This window comes from Marmota marmota, unplaced genomic scaffold (assembly GCF_001458135.2).
Source record: "Marmota marmota marmota unplaced genomic scaffold, marMar, whole genome shotgun sequence".
NCBI classification, from domain to species: domain Eukaryota; kingdom Metazoa; phylum Chordata; class Mammalia; order Rodentia; family Sciuridae; genus Marmota; species Marmota marmota.
In genome coordinates, this window is record NW_026000240.1 from 7,348,316 (window position 1) to 7,371,074 (window position 22,759).

The 22,759-nt window shown below is 40.6% G+C and overlaps 1 protein-coding gene across 1 annotated transcript in view; it reads left to right on the top strand.

The window, feature by feature from the left end:
* The window catches only part of Hgd (homogentisate 1,2-dioxygenase), a 50,149-nt gene that overhangs the window by 19,626 nt on the left and 7,764 nt on the right, over positions 1-22,759 (top strand). Inside the window, exons 5-11 of the mRNA XM_015486892.2 lie at positions 12,569-12,628; positions 14,729-14,820; positions 15,943-15,977; positions 16,924-17,003; positions 17,581-17,680; positions 19,455-19,579; positions 21,395-21,499. Of these exons, the coding sequence (XP_015342378.1) occupies positions 12,569-12,628; positions 14,729-14,820; positions 15,943-15,977; positions 16,924-17,003; positions 17,581-17,680; positions 19,455-19,579; positions 21,395-21,499 (597 nt within the window). The remainder of the gene's footprint in view (positions 1-12,568; positions 12,629-14,728; positions 14,821-15,942; positions 15,978-16,923; positions 17,004-17,580; positions 17,681-19,454; positions 19,580-21,394; positions 21,500-22,759) is intronic.

The following is a 22,759-nucleotide window of genomic DNA, read 5'->3' on the forward strand; positions in this document are numbered from 1 at the left end:
AGGCCGCTGTTCCTCTTCTGCCGGTGGGTCGCAGGCCCGCCTACCTTGCAGGAGTGATTGGAAGCTCTGCCCCTCCGCGGGCCACTGGGCCTTTTCTGTCGGTGGTCACAGTTCCGCCTACCTGGCAGGCGCGGGGGGTGGGGGGCGGCTCTGCCCCTCAGCAGGCCGCTGGGCCTGCTCTGTGGATGGTCACAGTTCCCTCTACCTTGCCGGTGCAGGGGGAGGGGGCGGCTCTCTTATATCTTCTTAATAGTTATTTTGAGGTATAGATAACATATTGATGGAAGCCATGAAACTCAAACTCTAAGGACCAAGGAACCAAGCATTTATTGAGCCATTCATAGATGCTACCCAGAAAAGGAAAGGACTGGATCTTGGGACAGGTTGCCACAACTATCAATAGCAAAGTTGTGAAGCAGATCAGAGCCAAGAATACTTTAAAATTCTTGGGGTAATTTTTTCTTGGTAAAAAAAAAACTTTGGGGTAGGCAAGCACTGTGAATTACATTGACTTATAGATCAAAGAGGTGGGATAATCTTGAGCAGGAAAGCTTTTTGGGTAGGAGGGAAGTCATGAAGAGAATAACTGTTGTGTCTAGATTGGTTGAAGTTAACAGTCCCAAAAGTTATAAGCAAACAAAGTGTGGTGACCCTGTTGCTCACTATGTTTGGATTTCACTCAAGATTTCAACATTATTGTCCTTTTTTCTTTTTCTTTCTTTCTTTCTTTTTTTTCCTGGTTTTTCCCCAAGCTGTTAGCTGGTTAACTTTCCTGACTTCTTTTGCCCTCCACCCTCTGGCTTTTATCATTAAGTTTAGGACATTTCAAAACTTTTTTCTTTTATCAAAACTAACCCTGTTCCAATAGAATTTTTTCTAGTTTCATCTTATTATACAAGTAACATATGTTTATAAAAACCTCAAATGATATAGGAATTAATAAAGTAAAAAAGTGGAAGTCTCACATCAGAGGTGAGAGTGATGGGTGTATCAGTTGCAGATGTTAATTCATTCTTTCACAGTTAACATACATTTTAACAGAGAAGTTCATGGCACTGTACTCAAAGTCTGAGTTCACAGAGTCATCAAAAGAGCTGTATCAGAAATTCCTATCTGCTCAATCTGTATTTGTTTCCCACTGGCTTCTGTGGTTTTCCATTCTAACATTGCTTTGCATTTGCCCTTCAACTTGTTCCTTTTCTCCTGTTTTGAATTCTTTGAACATTTTTTGGATGGTGACCATTCTCCAATATATCCCCTACTCGTTCACAGCCCTGTGTTCACACACTGGGAGAGACATACTTCAGAACTTCACAGTGCCTTCATGAACATCAGCTCCAACGAGGTAGCTCTTTACCATCCTCCCGACCTGTGACCTGTGTCACCTGCCATCTGCTTCCCCTTCTCTGATACACACACCCTGGCTGTTCTTGGCAAAATCTATCCTTTTGTCTTTTCATCTTCTCCTTGACAAGTTAATATCTCTTTCCAATTTTATGCCTCATTAATTAACCACAACATTCTGCATTCATCACTTTTCCCTCTCATAACCTCTTCCAAATATGTGCTCCAGACTCTCACCCAGAAAGTCTGAGAAAATTATATTTAGGTGCCTGACAGTACTTCCCAGCTGCAGCCTATATAAGTATGCCTTCAACTATTAATCAAAGCCTTTACTTCAACAGTTTCACTAACTACCCATATTGGCCATCTCTGGAAATGTGAAGACCTGAAAACTGCCTAATGTTTCCTCTAGTCTAACATTCAGTGCCACAGAGAGCATTATGGGATAAATGATCATCACCGTCACCCTTGATAGTGATCATCATCGTCACTCCTAGGAAGATGGAGACTATTCCCCCCCAAATTTTCATTTCCTTTAGTATATATTTAATCAGTCATGCAAGAATTCATGCGAACTCCTAAGTACATTTAAATTCAGCCCATGGACACAAACTCAGTACATTAATATCTCACATAAGAAGTATGTCTAATTTTATCATATGTCTTCCTCTAGTTTGTGAAGTCTCAGAATTTAATGAATAAGCCTGCATCCAATTCAACCACAGTTTTACAGATTTCAATTAGCATTCTTGAATCAGCATTCCAGTGTAGAACTCAGAGTTTTTAAAAACTTCTTATTACTACATCCTGAACTTTTGATTTGGGGGAAGTCAGACTCTTGGCCCAGTTAAAACATCAACTGAGGAAATTACCTCTTGGTTCCAATTACCATATTAGAATTACCTCAAAGCTAAGTAAAGGCCGTATCATAGAATTCCTTCTGTCCCCAGTTCATGCAAATTATCAAAAAATGTTTCAAAACAATATATCCTTACAGAGTTATTTGCTGTCTAATTTGTCAAACTGTTCAGGTTTTGCCATTCTGAAAGCCCCTCCCTACCCAAATGTCTTAGGTTTTCCTACATCTTGAAGCTTTTGCCCAAGACTCTATTAGCAGCTAGCCCAGCCCCCACTTTTTTTTTTTCTGGAGCTGGGTATCAAACTCAGGGCCTCATGTATTTAAGCAAGTGCCCCACCACTGAGCAACACCCTCAGCCTAGGCAAAACTTTTTAAAAAATCTCCTTTCTCCAATTTTCCCCAGACACCTGCCCTCTCTTGCCCAGAGTTCTCTTTTCCTTCACCTCTTCCCTTCCCCAAGCTCCTGGTACCATGTTACCACTGCTTCTCAGCTTTCCTCTTCCTCCTACCTTCCTCCTCTATAAAATGGCACTTGCTGTGTAGATTCTCCCATTCTCTTCCTAGGAGACACACACACAAAGCACTGATCTCTGCGGTGACGCTGGAGTTCAAGGGATTGCAGTGAAAATGGGGAAATCAGAATTTTTCATAGAGAATCTGGATGGAAAGAGGAGGAGGTTGTGAATGCTATTAATTTTTAAGAAATCAGATATATATATATATATATATATATATATATATATATATATACACACACACACACACGCATACATTTACTTTTATTGTGGTCATGATGTAATACAGATTTACATTCTATTTATTTAAACTTAAATATTATATTTTGTGCCTTTGTAAACTCCTTGAGGACAGATAATTTTGGGGGGATGGATACCGGAAATTGAACCCAGGGGCACTCAACCACTGAGTCACATTCCCAATTTTATTTAGAGACAGGGTCTCACTGAGTTGCTTAGCATCTTGCCATTGCTGAGGCTGGCTTTGAACTCGCCATCCTCTTGCCTTAGCATCTTGAGCCGCTGGGATTATAGGCATGCACCACCATGCCTGGTGAGGGAAGATAAATTTTTAATGCTGTATTATAATTCAATATGTTTGTAAAGCAATTCTTCTATTGCCATATATTTAGGTTGTTTCCATTATTATAAATCATCCATGATCCATGATTTCTAATCATCCATGATTTATAATAGTTGATCATCAACCATTATAAATCATCAATGGCTAATACCAGCTCTTGTCTCTGCAGCATCCCAAAGCATGAACAGCTGACCTCCCTCTTTCCTGAATCTCTGACCTTTATAGCATTGCATTGACTCCTAAACCTGCAAAATGAGTGCTCTCCAGGGTCCTGAACTAAGATTCTACCTCCCTCTTGTCTCCATCTTCTGCCTGGAAAATGGGGAAGTACTTTATCTCTTTTCCCTGCTCCTCTTCCTAATTGTCTTTTTCACCCTTATCTTTCCCTTCTTATTACACACATTTCCCCTTCCCCTTCTGTAATAGTTTCCTAGGGATTCCATAACAAAAAACAGGCTGGGTGACCTAACCAAGGAAGATTTACATTCTCACTTTCATCCCAAGATTGAAGTATCCGAGGCCTCTTTCCTTGGCTTGTAGGCAGTTGTCTTCTCCCTGTGTGTGTATCCACATTTCTTCTTTATATAAGAATGTATAAGAATATTCAGTTAAGCCAATCCTAGGAACATAATTTCATTTTAACTTATTTCTATAAAGATTCTATCTATATAAGTTATACTCCATGTATGTATTATGTGTCAAAACATACTGTCACATATATCTAAAAAGAACAAAAAAAAGATTATATCTATAAATGCAGTCACATCTGGGGCACTGGGTTGGAATTTCAACATATGGAATTTAAGAAAAATACAATAAAGCCTATAATACTCTTCCTCTACTTTCTCCCCATTTCCTTCCAAATGTTGGCCATTGGTTACCACTTTTATTGGATTCTCTTTGCCTTAGAGCTGAAGGGATAGTTGTTGATGAGAAACGCCCCACTGGAATGAACTGCGGGGAGGAACTCCTTGACAACAGATGATATTTCTAGCTCACTTTGCTTCTCACCTCTCCCTGGGGCCCCCTCAACACATGTATATGTACACACCTCAGCAGGTAGTATTGTTAAGGCATAACTTTATCCAACATAACTCCAGCCCAGAGCTTGCTATAACCTTGTAGGCCACATTGCAAGGAGTCATTCATACAACTTTGGAATTCAGAAGCCATTCTAGAGCTAGTGTCAATATTTACATCCTATCATCCACTTTATCTCCCTCTTGCCATCTTTTTAATCTCCCAGGTTTTCTTCTTATAAAAAATTGAATAAATGTCATTCATAGCCATGACATTAAATGTCATCTCTCTGAAGTATGTTTTACAAATCTTCCCTCCAATTTCAGAAACTGCATTGGATGTTGCCATGTGTATGTTCCAACTCAAAAGATCCTGTACGGAGGATGTGACAGTCCCATCCAAACTATTGTCTCCCCCTGGCTTTTCTAAGCTTGTTACTGACAACCATTCTTTCACACACCCAGGTTTGAATCTTTAGAGTCTTTTTTTTAATGGACACATATCTTTATTTTGTTTATTTATTTTTATGTGGTGCTGGAATTGAACCCAGTGACTCACAAGTGCAAGGCAAGCACTCTGCCACTGAGCCACCACCCCAGCCCACCTTAGAGTCATTTTTAAGAACTTTTGATTTTTTCCTTCTATGTGGAATTAAGTGGCAAGTCCACAACATGGTGATTCCCAAAGTATACATAAGAGTTAACCAGAGAGTCTTGTTGAAAATGTGGAATCCAAAGCCTTGCTCTCCAAATATTCCAGTCTAATAGATCTAAGATGGTGTACAGGAGTGCCTCCAAGTGATTCCACTCATATTGGCCTTGGACCACACTTTAAGAAATATTGCTGTAGAGCCTGCTTCTAAAATGTCTTTGGTTCTCTTCTTCCTTCTCCTGACTCTGCTTAGTACAGGCTTCATTTGCTCTTGCCTAACTTTATAATGGCCTCCTAATTGATCCATGGGGCTTCCTTACCCCATCCCACATTGTGCTGCCAGATTCAGCTTACTGAATTACTATCTCTGAAATCTTTAAACCCCACCATCAGTCCACCCCTCCACTGCCCAGACAGTCAAGTACAAGCTCCCAAGATAGAAGATCAAGACCAGTTCCCTGTCATGAGCTTTCAAACCCTCTACTTTCTGCCATGTGCCCTATTTTTCAGTCATACTAAAACCATACTTTTTTCCAGGAAAATATCCTGAATTCTCTTTCCTTGGTGCTTTATGCTGTTACATTTACTTGGATTTTCCTTTTGTTTACAAATATCCACGCACCAAAATCCCACCCATAATTTAAGACTCATTTTAAATACCACTTTTTAAAAAAAAAAAAACTAAAATTTCAATATTTTTCAGGGTATCTTAGAATATAATTTATATCTCCATCATCTTTGTCTTATCTGCAGTACCCAGCATGTACCGTATTCCAAACATTTAATATTGCAATTGTTGATACTTCCTGTAGCTCAGATCTCATCATCCTATAAATAGACTAGATTGCATTTCCATAAATGCATCCACTGGAGTTTGCCAACATTACCATGTACATTGCCCTGTTCAGCCCTTTTTGGACAGCTTGCTAGATCTTTTTTGCAATACATCTTTATCAACTTACATTTTACTCCTTGGAAAGAAATTGAAGCTGTCCACAAACCAATGATTTTATTGCTTGTGTCTCTTGTTTTTCATATATAAGAGTGTTAAATAGGCCCCGTTCCAGCATTTATTCCTGAGGGAATATTCCTGTTTACGTGTTTCTTCCAAAGTCACTTACATTATCTGTATCCTTGTTTTCTTATAAGAAATTCTCCATACTTCCAGGATTTTCTGGAACTGTTTCCCTGAGGGCAGAAACCTTCAGCACCTAGCATATGATCTGACACATGGAAAGAATCAATGAATATTGTTTGAACAAATTAATGTGAAGGGTTTGGACAAGAATGCGGATCCTGAAGGGTCATATAAGGAGTAGGGTCCCAGGAATCAGACTGGGCCAGGGCAACTCAGCACTGGAGCAAATAAGGGTCAGAATGAAAGACCAAGACCAACATTAGAGGTCAAGAACATAGAGGTCAAGCTGGGTTTAGGAGGAAAGAAAATCAGTAGTTTGTGAAGCAGATCAAGACGGGTTGAGCTCAAAGTGCTTAGGGTATACATTAAAAAGTGACCAAAAGAGTTTTAGCATCAGTTCTTAGGAGAGAAAATTTATCTTCTCTAAGTTATCAGTTTTCTTACTTCTAAAATAAGAGAGAATAATAATCATAAGTGCTTCAGAGAGTTGTGAGGATGAAGTCATCCAACATATATTGACTACTGTCTTCCATGATCTATGCAAGGTGATGAGTATCTTAGTCTGTTTTCTTTTCTTTATTTCCTCACTTTTGTGGAGCTGGTGATGAAACCCAGGGCTAATGCAGACTAAGTAAGTCCTATACCACTGAGCTACATCTCCAGCCCTATTAGTCCATTTTCTGTTGCCGTAACAAAATACATGAGAAGGAGTAAGTTATAAAGAATAGAAGTATGGGGGCTGAGGCTGTGGCTCAGCGGTAGCACACTTGCCTGGTATGTGTGAGGCACTGGGTTCAATTCTCAGCACCACATGTAAATAAATAAAATAAAGATTTATCAACAACTAAAAAAATAAAAATTAAAAAAGAATAAAGGTTTATTTAATTCAGGGTTCTAGAGGCTGGGAAGTCCAAGAGTATGGTGCTGCATCTGGTGAGGGCCTTCTTGTTGCATCATAACATGATAAAAGACATGATATGGTGAGACACAGCAGACATGCTAGCCTAGGTTTCTCTTCCTCTTATAAAGTAATTAATACCATCCTGGGGTCCCCACCTTCATGACCTCATCTAATCCTAACTATTTTTCCAAGACTCCACCTCCAAATACCACTGGCATATGAATTTGAGGATTATGTTTTCAACATATAAACTTTTCAGTGCATTTGCTATGGTTTGAATGATTGTCTCCCAATGTATCAAAGACTTGGTTCCCAGGGTGGCACTATTGGGAGCTGATGTAACCTCCAGGAGGTAAGGCCTTTGTGGGTCCTCAGGTCAGTGAGTGTGTGCCCTTGAGGAGATAGTGGGGCCCTAGTCTCTTCTTCTTTCTCTCCTTTGCTTCCTTGCTCATGAATTGAGCGGTTTTCTGTGCCACATGCTCCTGTCATGATGTGCCTCTTTCCCTAGGGACCCAAAGAAGTGGGGCTTCTAAATCTCGGACCATGAGCCAAAATAAACCTTTCTTTTCTCTTTATAGGCTATTCCTCTCAGGTATTTCATAATAGAAAAGGGAAGCTGAATAATATGGCATTTAAACCATGGCACTGAATAATGAATATAAAGCCCTTAGATTTACTTTCAAAGATAAGGTCAAAAAGTATGGCTTATCTTTTCTGGTAGCCTCTTGAAAGACTTTAGAAAGTCTAGATAAATTAGTGAGACTTGGATCTTCCCTATCTGTATTCTTGCCCATCAAAGAAGTCCAACGAATCAAAGAAAGAGAGAATCAAAGCCTGATTCTCTCTCCTTTTCCCCTCAAATTGCTATTTATTGAAGAATTCAATGAGCCACTGTTTTATTTTATTCACCCTTATATTCCCTGTCTGGACTGAAACTCACCACTACCAATTACCCTGGACTTCTCTCAGTCATGGCTGCTGCTAATAATTGCTTGAACATTAGGATCACTATCTAACCCACAAATTACTTCAAAATTCTTGGATAGTTGGTACTGACTTCTAATGACATGTCTACTTCTAGCCAGTTAATATCATTAAGAGCCTTCAATTCATCCAATTTAATTGAGTTCATGGCAATTTTGGATAGAATCTCAGTAAATCAAAGAATCTCAATGTTGAAAGGGATATTCAGATCATCTAGCCCAACTCCCAGTCTTCTAACTTTGGAAAATACTGAGACTGATTCTTTCATATTTCCTTTTCATCTCTGAGTATGAATTTTGAATCTTGTTCATTAAATATTGCCACCAATTATCTGTCTTTCTCCTTGGATAATGTTAAAGAATTTTTAATTATAACTTTGGATACTCTTGAAGATGCTTTTAAAATTATTTTTATCACCCCACATTTAGTAAGAAACAGTTTATTTTCCAATAGGATTTGTAGGGTACAATTGCAAAGTATGTAAATCCATGACAGAACTCAAAGGAGAAATAGACAAATCCACAATTATAGCTGGAAACTTTAACACTCTTCACTCAATAGTTGATAGAACTGGACAGAAAATCAGAATGGATGTAGAAGTGATAATTTTTCACATGCATGAAGAACTGACTTATGTTTTAGAAATCATCTTTGGATTTTTAAAAATATGTTAATTTGCTAATTATTGCCTGAATGTCATTTTACTCTGAAAGCTCTCACAAATTTGCTTTATTCTCATTCCTTGAAATATAAGCATCATGCTCAGTGCCATTTATTTATTTACTCATTCAATCATTCAATAAATATTTATTGATGCCTATCATAATCAAGACACTGCATCATGCATTACAACTGATGTCATTGTTTTTGAAATGTTTAATTATGAAATTCTGCATGGGAGAGCCATTTAGTGATAACATAGAGTATGAATAAAATACACCATTAAAACCTACAACTAGAAAGTTGTTGGGTTATATTAATCTTATTGGACTGCTGTAACAAAATGCCTTAGACTGGTGGTTTAAGCAATAGAAATTTATTTTCTCACAGTTCTGGAGACTGGAAGTCCCAGATCAAGTTGCTAGGAGGGTTGGTGTCTTGTAAGGCCTCTTCTCTTTAGCTTGTACTACCTTCTCACTACATCTTCACGTGGCTTTTCCTCTGAGTACATATGGAAAGAGAGTGAGATCTCTTCTTCTTAGAAGGCCACCCATCTTATTGGATTAGAACCCCCCAAATTATGATTTCATTGAACCTCATCTACCTCCTAAAGTTCCTATCTTCAAAACAATCACATTGGAGATTAGAAGTTCAACATAGGAATTTGGAGAGGACACAATCCACAGCAAGGAGTGAATAAGCTAATAAGCATTCTTCACTTTTTATAAAAGCTCTTCTCTGAAGAGACTTATGGAACTATAGTTCTTACCAGTACCTCATTATTACATGTAAGAAAACACAATTCAGAGAGAGAAAATGACCTGCCTGAGGTCACAGAGTAAATGGGAATGGAGGCAGTACCCCAAACCAAGTCTCCTGGTTCAGCCGCATGCACCATCCCCTTGGTCTGGCCTTGGATCAGAGGGGTACTGATCCACAGCATATGTACAATTAAGCTGAGCATCTGTTTTTGGCAGGAGGTGTTTATACCCTGCACTCCACGGACTCTTCCTGTTCATCCTTTTCCTGAATCCCCTTGCTCACATTCACCAAAATATCACATCAAGGCTCTTTACCAAAATCTTGCTAGAGTACCCAAAGCTGGCTTCCTTCTCTGGGTACTGAGTTTATCAGAATCACCTTGGGGTCTTTATCATCCTTCATAATAGGCCCAACACATTTGGAATATAGACTATGAACAATCTGTTGCCATTGGACCCAAGAAATAAATGATTCCTCTCCCCACACCATCTGTCATTTGAAGGGAATCATTTTTTGCATTAGAGAAGGTTCATCAAGGCCACTGCTTCATCGGGCTGTGGGCCCTGCGGAAGGCATGCTTCCTACATCATCACATGCTTGTCTTTTCATCTGCCCTTCAGGTCCTCTCACTTCCCTTGCTGTTGAGAGCTGGATCTCTCACTCTCCCTCTCTTTCTTTCCCTTTTTGCTTTCTTCTCTCTTTTCTTGTTCTTTTCTTAGATTATAGATCCTTACGCTTGCGTTATTTAAATTTCTTTGCTAGTTGGTAGTGGCATTGTCACTGTCATTTGGCCCAGGATGCCACAGGTTAGTTGATTGATTGGTTGGTTGTCAGGTTGGTTTGTGGCTTGGTTGGTTGACTGGGTGGTTTTTTTCCCGAGCATGATATTTGGTTCAGCAATGCAATAATATCAGAATCTCCAAGTTGGGTGTGGTGATTCTAAAGTGTAGCTGCACATTAGGAGAGCTTTTATAAAATACTGATGCCAGGGCCCACCTTCTTAGATTCTGATTTAATTTGGTCTTGGATTCAAAACCTCTCCAGGTAATTTGCATGGGTCGGGTTGAAAAATCAGGTTGGGAATCTCTGGTTAGAGCTAAAGGGTTGCACAGGTAACCATTGATCTGATACTTAAATCTCTTCCATTGGGAAATCTAAAATGATGAGTCTTTTTCTGACAATTTTCCTTGGTATGCAAACACTGCACTGCTACTTAGACTGAAGCAGCAGGTAGTTAGTAGCAGACCAGAACCTCCTCTCAAAACTCCGGCAGTGCTCAGGGTTGGGGCTGTGTCAGTGGCAGAGCACATGCTAAGCATGCACATGTGGGTTCAATCCCAGCACACACACACACACAGAATCCAACAGTGCTCAGTTGTAGCTCTTCCTGAGGTCAGGGGAATGTCCTTCTGTTTCCATAGTTCTTAACCAAGGGATATTTGCCCCTCAAGGGATATTTGACAATGTCTGGGGATATTTTTGATTTTTACAACTTGGAGGGAAGCTACTGGCATCTAGTGGGTAGAGGTCAGAGTTGATACTAAATATCCTATGAAGCACAGCCCCTGCAATAAATGCAGCACAAAAATGTCAACAGTGCCTTTCCTACATCCTTGCTTTCAAGTACCCCTCTCTTCCCCCAAGAGAAATCATCCTTAATGAAATCAGTCCTAAAGTATTTTCTTCTTTCTTGGAAGCATTATTTGAATGATCTTTTTCAAATCCACCTTTCATGTCATTTTATTTTATTTTACTTTTTGGTACCGAGGATTGAACCCAGGGGCACTTAACCACTGAGCCACATCTCCAGCCCTTTTTTGTATTTTATTTTATTTTTAAATATTTATTTATTTTTTTAGTTCTCGGCGGACACAACATCTTTCTTTGTATGTGGTGCTGAGGATCGAACCCGGGCCGCACGCATGACAGGCGAGCGCGCTACCACTTAAGCCACAGCCCCAGCCCCCTTTTTTGTATTTTATTTATAGATAGGTCTCATTGAGTTGCTTAGGGCCCCACTAAGTTGCTGAGACTGGCTTTGAACTTGCAATCCTCCTGCCTCAGCCTCCTGAGCTGCTGGGATTACAGACATGTGCCACCATGCCCAGCTCAGGTCTTTTAAAGTTGTCTCAGAATGTGATCAATCTGCTTTGCTTTTAAGAAATGAAGGCTGTTGCCTGACTGTGTGTGTCAGAGAGGCAGAATAACTCCATTGCCTCCTCTTGCATTTGCTGCTTTCTTTCCCATCTGGCTGCCCATCAGACATACAAATGAGCTGAGCCCTGGGACCTGAGGGAGGCCCTTTCCAGCCTGCCTTCATCAGGCACTGTAGCCAAAGGAGCCAGCCCTGGGGTGTAGGTCACTCCTGAGATATGCCCTGGGGTGGCTGGGTGTATTAGCCACCAGCCTGGCTGGATCAGGCTGCCATTGCATTGATTAATAAGTGCTGGGCTGACAATCCAAGCGAGGTCTGAACCTGCTGATTCTTCTCCCCACTTCCTTAGATCAGTTCATTATTAAATTAAAGATTGTTATGATTTAAACTGAACCATCAGGCAGCCTAGGGACAAACGCAGGGTTTGATGAAGAAACTGAACCTGGTATTGCATTTACCAAATCCAATCTCAGCTGGGTGCTTTTTCTTTCTCTTAAGGAAATAATTCAAAACTCGAAGGGCTGGAAGTAGAAGTAGAACCTTCCCTGCAGTGTCAGGAGCCCACACAGAGAAGCTGGCATGCCAGGAAAAGGAGCTGATTATAAATAGCAGGAAAAGCGGCATCAGTCAAAACTTGCTGATGTGCCTGAGCAAAATGCTAAAAGAAACAAACAGCTTCTATATGAGAAAGCAATGATTTCTCTTTATTTCTATAATTGAAAGTTCTAAGGAACAAAGACAGTTTTTATTCATATAGATTTCAACTCACACACATCACGCATGTGCACATGATATGCACACATACACCAGTAGACCCCCTCTAAAGAAATGATGGATTATCATTAATTTTGAAATAACAAAATCAAAAGTAGTCCAAACCTCAGAGGGAGCAGCTGACCTCTTTTTTCCTTGTAATTGATGCTCTGTATTATATTTAGAAAGCCTATGGTTTTCCCTTTGTGAAATCCTTTTCCTGTGTGCGTATTTCTTTTCCAGCTTAGATGGAAACCATTTGAGATTCCAAAACCCTCTCAGAAGAAAGTGGACTTTGTGAGCGTAAGTCAATGCTACACCTTCCCATAGCCCTCCTCTCTTCTGCAGTGAATGACCTCACCATTCACAGGCTGAATGCCAATCAGAAGCAGCCTTATTTGGAGGCAGCAGAGACAAACCCACCTGTGTCTGCCAATGGGGAGCTGGCAAAGGGATGTCTTCCTTATAGGCACAACATGAGTCCATGGTTCACCAAAGGGCACTAGTGAGCTTTTACATCTCAGAAAGGCCAATGGGCAGTGGATGTGTTCCTACCTCGAGCTTCTTCTCTTGAAGTTAGAACAGAGGATCTTATCCTTTTTGCTCCATGGGTCCCTTTGATAGTCTGCTCAGACCCATGGGGGTTTTGTTTGCTTTGTTTGCAGTGCTGGAGATTGAATCTAGAGCTTTGCACATGCTGGGCAAGTACCGCACCACTGAACTATATCTCCAGCCCTTTTTGTTTTTCACTTTGAGACAGCTTATCTCTAAGTTGCCCAGGCTGGCCTCAAACTCACAATCCTCCTTCTTCAGCCTCCTCGGTAGCAAGAATATGCCACTGCACCCAGGGATACCTATAATTTTTTTTTAATAGAGAGAGATAGAGAGAGAGAGAACTTTTTAATATTTATTCTTTTTTAGTTTTGGCGGACACAACATCTTTATGTGGTGCTGAGGATCGAACCCAGCGCCCTGCGCTTGCCAGGCGAGTGTGCTAGCGCTTGAGCCACATCCCCAGCCCAGATACCTATAATTTTAATGTGTGAAAGAAATTACTTAAAATCACAAAGAAGACAATTATATTGAAACACAATGATAAAAAAAATTTCAAAAAATCAAATTGTGTTTGATTTATAGTCATATATATGATTTCTTGTTAGTGTACTAAGTAATGAGCTATATGGGAAATAATTGTGATATGAGCAAAAATGATGCTTTGATATACCTGTGATATATGACATGAAAATATCCATGATTTCTAACATTGAACACAGGCACCTCTAATACTGCTGTGATTTGTTGCCTCTATTCATATTAATTAAAGGGAATGATGAATTTCACTCAAAGATTAGAGAAAATAAATAGAAAAATTTTCTCATCCAAGTTCATGAACCCCTGAAGTGGATGAGTGGGCATCAACGCAGGACGGCAGCTGTAGTTAGTGCATAGCTGATTGGCAGCTCTGTTGGCAGTTACAGGGGTGGAGTACTATAATAATACCTGTGCCCAGAGGGAGCCATAGGGAGGTGAGGCTCCAAAAGGCCAGTGGAGTGTTCTGCAGATCAACTTGGCACATAGCTTACCTAGGGACTGTCTAGGTATTCAACCAGAAGGCCAAATTGTTTAAATTGTCTTGAAAAAATCTTTACCCTTAGTAAATGCTTCAAAATCCTGTATAGACTCACTTCAATAGACCACAAACTTGCAATCCAAATTAAAATATAAAAAGAAATTTCCCACTTCCTGTGTGAATTATGGGTCTCTGAGGAGCAGAACCTTTTCCTTTTGGGTTCTTCCATCTATAGCTTTGGGGCTGGGAGCTTTCTGAGAAGGATTGTGTGTTCCCCACTGGGTATCAATCATCTGGTCACACAGCAGAGAGAATATGTTAGAATAGTCAGTTAGAATATGTTTTTCTTTTTTCCTATTCTGGAGAGATTAGATTGACTGCTTCACAAGCAGAGGACTGCTCATATGGGGGTGGACTGGAGGGCATTAACCGGCACCTGAAGCTGCCACCATTTTCCCTAAGCCCCCTTGATATTTAATATCACCTTGAATGGAATTGCTCCTCCAGGTTGAACTTAAGCACACTTTTGAATTAATTAAAATTAGTGAACTCTTGCCTCATAAATCTATATGATGTAGCCATTAAGATAGCCATATTCAGGTCACAGCTGAAAGGTAGGGTGAGCACAAACAACCATACATAAGTGTAAATTCCAGGCTCCCCAGAGTTAGCCCAGATCCCAAATGTCTCTCTGGTCCCCAAGGAGAGAGCCTTCTGAAACCTTGCCTCATGACCTTGGTGGGCCGTGGGGGGGGGATGCGGGGGGCAGGGCGAAGGCTGGTCTCTTGGGCACAACTACTATTCAACCTCTGTCTCCCATGGGTCTCTCCCAGGGTCTGCACACCTTGTGTGGAGCTGGAGACATCAGGTCTAACAATGGGCTTGCTGTCCATATTTTCCTGTGCAACACTTCCATGGAGAACAGGTAAGGGACTCAGTGCTAGGGCTGGGCATCCCCATTCCCCAAGGGCTGTTGCCAGAAGGTGAAGGACAAGTATCCACTTTTACAAAGTCACACCTGCACAGACATTGTTATTTTTGTTATTTTTTCCCTCAGAGAAATATTAATATATATTTGTTGAAAATAATAATAAATAAGCATTTTCTATTTTTACTGACTCTTGTGACAAACAAGAGGGTCAACAGAAAAAAAGGAAGGTGAGACCCTGGAATGAAGGTGTGGTACAAAAAGCATTTTATCTTTAGGTGGATTTGGGCCAGAATATTCTCAATTTCTAAGGTCTGCTCTTGAGATCAAAGTCACAGCAGGGGCAGTCATTAGGCCACCTGTCAGTGGCAGGCCACGCTGATAGACTTGGCTTCAAGCTTTCTGTGAAAAGCAGTTTATATACTGGCGTTTTTTAAATAATTGTTTTTTAAAAAATGGCATTCCTGCGTTTTCTTTGGGAAACAGACTAGTGCAGCTGTTTTGTCCTGCCAGTAGAACCAGATGTTGCATCCAAAACCCAATTTCGGTCTTGCATGAGTCATTTAACTTCTCTGAGCCCCAAATGAAGACCAAGATCATAGTCCTATGGCAAGTCATTGGCAACCTCCCTTTTAGTCCAGCCTCATATTGAGCCACATTCCCCTCCACTCAAGCCACACTGGCCTTCATTCACTTCTTTCAACCTGCATGGGCCCTTTTGCCACAGAGCACCTGTGCATGCTGGTCCTTTTGTCTGGATTGTCCTCTCCCCTGGCCTGGATAATACCTTCAGCTCCCAGGCCAAGAGTCCCGCCTTCAGGGAAATTTTTGCTATCTTCCCAAACTAGTGCAGATCCCTTTTCTTTCATTTATCTGAACTTGACTTTCAAGGGCTATTGTAGTTTTCAGTGATTTAGTTCTGTAATTGTTTGTTTGCGATCTGACTCCCTACCAGGCTCTAAGCTCCATGAGGGCAAAGACTGGGTCATTCTGCTCACCGTGATATACCCAATGCTAAGCCTGGTACATAGTAGGCACAAAGCAATAATTAGTAAATGAATTCACTTGTCTAGACAGTGTTAAAACTGAAGATGACAGGAAATACTCTGTATGTTTCAGATGCTTTTATAATTCAGATGGGGACTTCTTGATTGGTAAGTTCTGACGATTTCAGACCCCTTCACTGTTCATTGATCTCTAGCCACAAGCTGCTTTCTAATTTTCGACCTATTATTTTCCTTCATTCTCAAATCTGTTTTATTTAATTTAATGCAATTTATAGACTGAAGTCTAGAGGCCACTGGTGCTCTGGAAAAGATTCCTTGCATACCTCAAAACTCCTACTCTATTTCCTGGTTTCTGCCTTTACAATTACAGAACTAAATCATCTTCTCTGGGCCTTTCTAAAGTGGGAGATCTGGGCAGCTGAGAAGAAATAAGTGGTACCAGCATGTGATTAACTTATTAACTTAACTCTGGGGGCTGGGGTTTTGGCTCAGTGGTAGATCACTTGCCTAACATGTGTGAGACACTGGATTCAATCCTCAGCACCCACATATAAATAAATAAAAAAAAATAAATGCATTGTGTCCATATACAACTAAATTTTTTTTAATATAACTCTGTTTACCTTCAAACTTACCCAAGAAAAGCCCATCTGTCATTGATAACTGCAATAGAAATACAAACTTTCATGAGACCATCTAAAATGTAAGGTCTAATCATTTTTTTCCCAATCTTCCCATTCCATTTGGTGGTTTTAGTGTTAATATCTTGAAACCAACATTTTGGTATAGACATTAGAAATGCAATGCACTTTTTTTGTCGATTCACAAAATTGTACATTTACAAGCTCCTCACCTAGAAGCTGGGGGAAAATCGGTATTATTATTATTATTATTATTATTATTATTATTCACATTCTTCCAGATAGTAAAATAACTAACTGAAGTTGTTGGAATATGCATTTCCCCACCCCCGCCAGACATAGAGTAAAGCTCTTTTTATGTGAAATAAAAAGCAAATGCAGCCCTTAAGCCTTTATGAAATAGTTCTTGCACAAAGAGGGTTGCTCACCAATGCCCTGTCTTTTTTTATCAGTTCCCCAGAAAGGGAAGCTTCTCATTTACACTGAGTTTGGCAAGATGCTTGTGCAGCCCAATGAGATCTGCGTCATTCAGGTTGGTAATGTGCCCCCTTCTCCTCCCTGCCTCTCCCTAATTTGGGAGCTATCAGATGTTTCAGCTGCTTCTATTTCCAACTATAAAATTTCTCTGTCATGTCTGGGCAAGGGGGAGGGAGTTTGAGTTGCTCAGAAGGCTTCATGTGCCGAAGGGTAAGCAGGCTTGGGTGCTGCTTTGCTTTAATATAGCACACAACCACGAAGCAAAGAGCATTTGTCATTCATGTTTCTAAGTGTTTATGCCCACTGTGGATAAGGTTCTATTGAAGGTAGGAGGCAGTGAAAATTATTTTTGTTGTTGTTTGTTTTTATTTATCTTTTAATGTGACTAAATCTGGGCTACTTTTACTTCTGGACCCAAGCAGAAATTAGACTAGAATTGGCTTGAGTCACAGGCATGATTAGAAATGAAGCTTTTCTTCCTAATTCATCTTTGATCTGGTTACCTCTCCAACATACCTCAACAAACTAGTGCTTTGCTTTTGCATGTGGGACTGCCTGTGGCTCTGTGGCAGCTTCTCTATAACTACAAGTATGATTTAAGAGGCCACCCCTGTGTCTGCTTTCAATTCCAGAGAGGAATGCGGTTCAGCATAGATGTCTTTGAAGAGACCAGGGGCTACATCCTGGAAGTCTATGGTGTCCACTTTGAGTTACCTGACCTGGGACCCATTGGTAAATCTTCACTCTAGCCTCTCAGCCTTGCTTGAGGACACAGATAATTGCGTGAAAGCTAAATATCCTTCCCCCTCCCCACCTCATTCAAATCTCAGCTTTCCTCTTCAGCTAGACCAAGTGTCTTCCCATAAAATATATGCATAACAGAAAATGACCTAAGCCAACACATTACAAATTTCCTTCTAGAATAATATTATAAACCACTGGAGATAAAGACAGTGTGTAATACATTTCTGCAAAGGATGTAGAAGTTTGGGTTACTGTGGGTGGGGTCACCAGAAACAGCTTCACAAAAGAGATGAGATTTGACTAATTCTTGATGGAAAGTTGAGGAGAAGAGGAAAGGGAATAACTTTAAGCAAAAGCATACAAATGGGAATGAGCTTTGTGAATAATTACTTTCTTACATTAGTGGGTTGGGTATAGACAGGAAGTGGGGAAAGCCATAACAATAGCCAGGTGGCCATTCCTATGGAAAGGGGGAGGGGACTGAGTGACACACAGTCTAGGAACCTCACTTTTCTCCTGAGCACACTGCACAAAATCCTCATGCTTAACAGTAAAAAAAGGGCATCGCTCAGTACTATGAAAAAACAGAAACAACAGCTGCCGTGAGGCAGATTAAAACTTCCTAAAGTGAACCGAGGTCCCCCAGTCCTCATTCTTCTGGCAAGCCGGAGGCTGGAGATTCAGGAGAGAAGAGAAGGTGTTAGGAGGGGTTGTTCTCGAAGCCTCCCTTTGGAGTGCAAGGAGAGCTGGGAAACTGGCCCTGGGTTCCATCTGTGGCCACACCTCCCAGTTGCTTTCCTTGTCAACAGCTTTTCAGAGCAAAACAAGGACAGGCCAGCATGTGCCTTCTGGTCACTCCCCTGGGGGATCTAAATATTCAGAGGAAGGTGGGAGGCAGCAGAGAAGCAGCTGGAGCCCTGGTGGGCCGTCTGTCATCCTGCTCACCACCCACTCTTCCCACTTTGGTCTGGCTTCCTGCTGTTCCGCAGGCAGCGTAGCCTCCAGGTTCCCCGGAACATGTACCCTCCGGAAAATATATATAATTTACTAACCAGCTGGGGCTTATTTTATTTAACCCCAGGAGCTGGAAATGATAAAACACTCCCCAGGTCTTTCCTCTCAGAGTTAAATTATGTTTTTGCACTTATGCTTTTCATATTTGGTCTTTTGATTTATTTTCCATCTCTGAGGGAACACTAGCTCTGAGGCAGAGCTAAGCAGGCACATCCTGAAGCCTTTTTCCCTGAATGGAAGATAGAATTTTCAGGCTGGAGAGCAACTTTACAGTCCTGGATTTTGAGTTCTGACTAAGGAGCAGAGGCCTGCCTGGGATGATGGTGGTGGTCCTTCCTATCTGAGATCAAGGACTGTAGATGTGTTCTAGAGTCATCAGAGTTTCCTCAGAAAGACAAATACCTGATTTTCAGTCAGATTTTCCCTTTTCTTCTTTTCTAGTCCTTTCTTCTCCTTTCTTCTCACCTGTAGTGATCAATAATGCATATAAAATGATTTTGTAAAACATAGTCACTCCAAAACTTTAGGATATGATGTTGGTGATGATAAAGGTGATAACTGTAAAATTCCAATTGGCCAAATTCCTTGGGTCCTCCAGAAAAGGTAGAAGATTAGGAATCGACTGTCTTTAAGCAATGAAAGCAATTTGTTGAGTGGCTCTTAACCAGAAAGAAGGCCTTTCTCTTTGTGAGCATCTTTCATATGTGATTTCAAGTGTCTAAAAGGACTTTGGGTTACTGTGTTTTAGGAGCCAATGGCTTGGCCAATCCTCGTGATTTCTTGATACCTGTTGCCTGGTATGAAGATCGTCAAGTACCAGGTGGTTACACTGTGATTAATAAATACCAGGGCAAGCTGTTTGCTGCCAAACAGGTAAAATAAGAGGGTTGGCAGACAGGAGAGGGAATGAAAAGGTATCTACTGATGGCCAAGACCAGTATTAGGTACCTTCCATACATCCTTTCATCTTTAAAACACCACTAAAAGTGCTACACCTGAAAACAGACCAGGTAATGAGAAATAATTTACAAATGTCCCTGTAAATAGCAGAACCAGCATTCAAATTCACATCCTTCTGACTCCTAAGGTTATGCTGTTTCTGCTCACCAATCAATGAAAATCCTGGAAATATGTAGGTCTCTATAAATGCTGTGGAAAACAAAATATGCAGGCAGAGAATGTGTTCTGAAAAGGAAAATGAGTTAACAAGAAGATCAACTAAGATTTATGTTCTGCAGTGACTACCTTATTTCAAATACGAATAATGTTTAATACAAAACAAATAGAACTCAGTTAATTAACTTGGTTTGGTTTATACCACTAGCTTGGTAAACCCAGGGCATAAGCAAAGGCCCAGAAAATAATAAAAATAACTTTATAAATGATTACTGTATAGAACTGGTAATGTTACTATGTGTTGTTCTTAATATATTGTATATATTAAAGTAAATTAATCATATAATAAAAAGAACCCAAAGATCTCTTCTTCTAACGTTATTTTTTGTCCATCTGACTTATTGCTTGTATTTGACAAGGTATGTTATTTTCCTTGAACAGCACCTAGAGGTTATGCCAACTAGCAGAGGCCAACCAGTTTGGTTCTGGAAATCAACCCTTGAGGCACATACATTGTCACCCTCATCTTAGGATTGGGGGTTCTCAGAAGTGGTTCAGGAACTATTTGTGTTGAAACCTCTGAGAAGCTTGTTGATGTTAACTCACAAGAGCTGATATGCACACCTCTTCACAGCTCTGTTTTCAGCAATTTCACATTAGTTGCACAAAAATGATCGTGGTGAGGGTATTTGTGCTCCAGAAATCAGCAAATGCTGTAAATCAATGATTTTTTCCCCCAGAAAGCCAGTTGTTAAATATATACTAGCATACCTCTGGGACACCTCTTTTTCATGATTCTAGCCCTTGCTGGAGTTCTGTCACAGTATTGCCCTCCCTTATTTCTCACATCTAGGAATGACAATGCCTTCCCACTGCTGTGAGGCTCAGATACCTCCACACCTCTACTTATCTCTAATCACACCTCTGTGGGTAGTCTGTTCACTGAAGTCCTTAGAACATTCTGAGTTGGATCCCTTTTCCTGAATAGACCCTAAGCAGCACTGGAGACCACCATTCTATAACAGAACACTGATCCCCTCCTACCCCATACAGGATCAAGAAGGACCTTGGGGTCACTCTGAAGTTGCTAATCCTTGGGGCTAGAAATATTAGGGGTCTGCTCCCCACCCCTATACTCACCAACTCAAGCATTATGTTTATGGGTAGCTCTTCTAGGTTGCAAAAGCCTGAGATTTGCATAGGAAGTGCCCACTGTACCAGGAAACAGAGGGTAGCCAAGATTGAGAATTGATAGCATCCACAGATTCCTATATTTATGGTAAAAATCATTGAAGAGACACCACTTGGTAACTGTGCTTCTGCTGCACATGTAATCAAAAGGCAGCTGCGGCTTATGAACAAGAAAGATAGGGTCAGTAGCCAAGTGAGGGCTTGGTCAAGGGTGTGTGAAGCAACCACAGAGTAATTAAGAGTATACTTCTCTCGAAGGATGGTATAATTAGATTTAAACAATATCAAATAAAAAGAGAGTTGTGCTCAATATATACTGTAAGATCACAGTTACAAAAACTTTAGATACTAAGATCATCTTTTTATCCTTCTTGTGATTAGCTTGTCTCCCCGTTCAATGTCGTGGCGTGGCACGGGAACTATACACCCTACAAGTACAACCTGGAGAACTTCATGGTCATCAACTCAGTGGCCTTTGACCATGCAGTAAGTCTGGAGGGGTCCTGGGGATGGGGCAACCTTTGGGTGGAAGGGGATCCACAGCAGATTGGTAGCAGTCACAGATTTAATATTTCCAAGGTCACCCTTGGAAGGCCTAGAGAGAGTCATTTGTCCTTTGGTGAAGGTGTCAATAATGTAGCTAATGAGGATACCAAGAACTCAACATTCATCCTTCAACACAGCCTAGTTCTCTACAGTGTAATCACAATAATTCTCATAAGTGGGCAAAAACTTAAAAAAAAACCCCACACAACTGCTAATATTAGTGTTAGAGTCAGAAGAAAAGAACATTTATGGATTTCAAGAAGTCTCTGTCCTCCTCACATCTTAGGAGTCTACCCTACTGCTCTGGCTGCCACCCAGGTACCTCTACTCCCGGCTGTTATTGATAGCGATAGAGCAGACAGCCCTCTTAAAGTCACTCATAATATTCAGTACTTGAACTTCCACCAAAGAAATCCTAGTATACGAAGTTGGTCATATTTTTCAGTCAATTAGGGGGCCACAAACAGGTCCCCAGTCTACAATGTAGCCCCTCCTGAGGCTCCAGATACTCCATAAGTGTTAGTTCTGAGATCCTGGGGGAAATTCATTTTGCAGCCTAGTTCATAATAGATTAACAGCCCACAAGCAGGAGGGATAATTAGCCAGAAAATCAGAGAAAGAAGGATTATTCTGAACCAGTTCAGCTTATCTCTGGAGGAACAAAACTACCTTTCTGAACAAGAGTAACTCTTAATAAAGCCAAAGGGAAAAAAGAAAATTGGGACGCCAAACCCATACCAACATGAAGAAGCATATTGAGGCACTGATAAAGCTTTATTTTAGCCTTACTATGTTTCCTTTAATAGTTTTAGCCATTTCCCATGATGGATGAAGCAATGTTAACTCTCCAAGCAATGAAGATTGTGTTTTTTTTTTTTATTTGAATTTACACAGGTTCAATCTTCTCTGTGCTGCTGCTGTAGTTATTTTTCCAAAATTCAGATCTGATCATTCCACCACTGCATTAGAAAACCTTCACAAGCTCCCCATGGCTTAGGATTAAGTCTGAGCTCTGAAGCGTGGTATTTGATGCTTTTCACCATCTGGTCCTGGACTCATTTTTTAATACCACCTCTTGCCCCTCTTCCTTCTGTCAATGCACCCTGGGTTTTAACTATCTCTCCTCTTAACAAAACCTCTGTGCACTTGGATGTTGTTTCTCTTTTCTGTGATTAAAGTCCCCTTCTTTTCTTCCCTCCT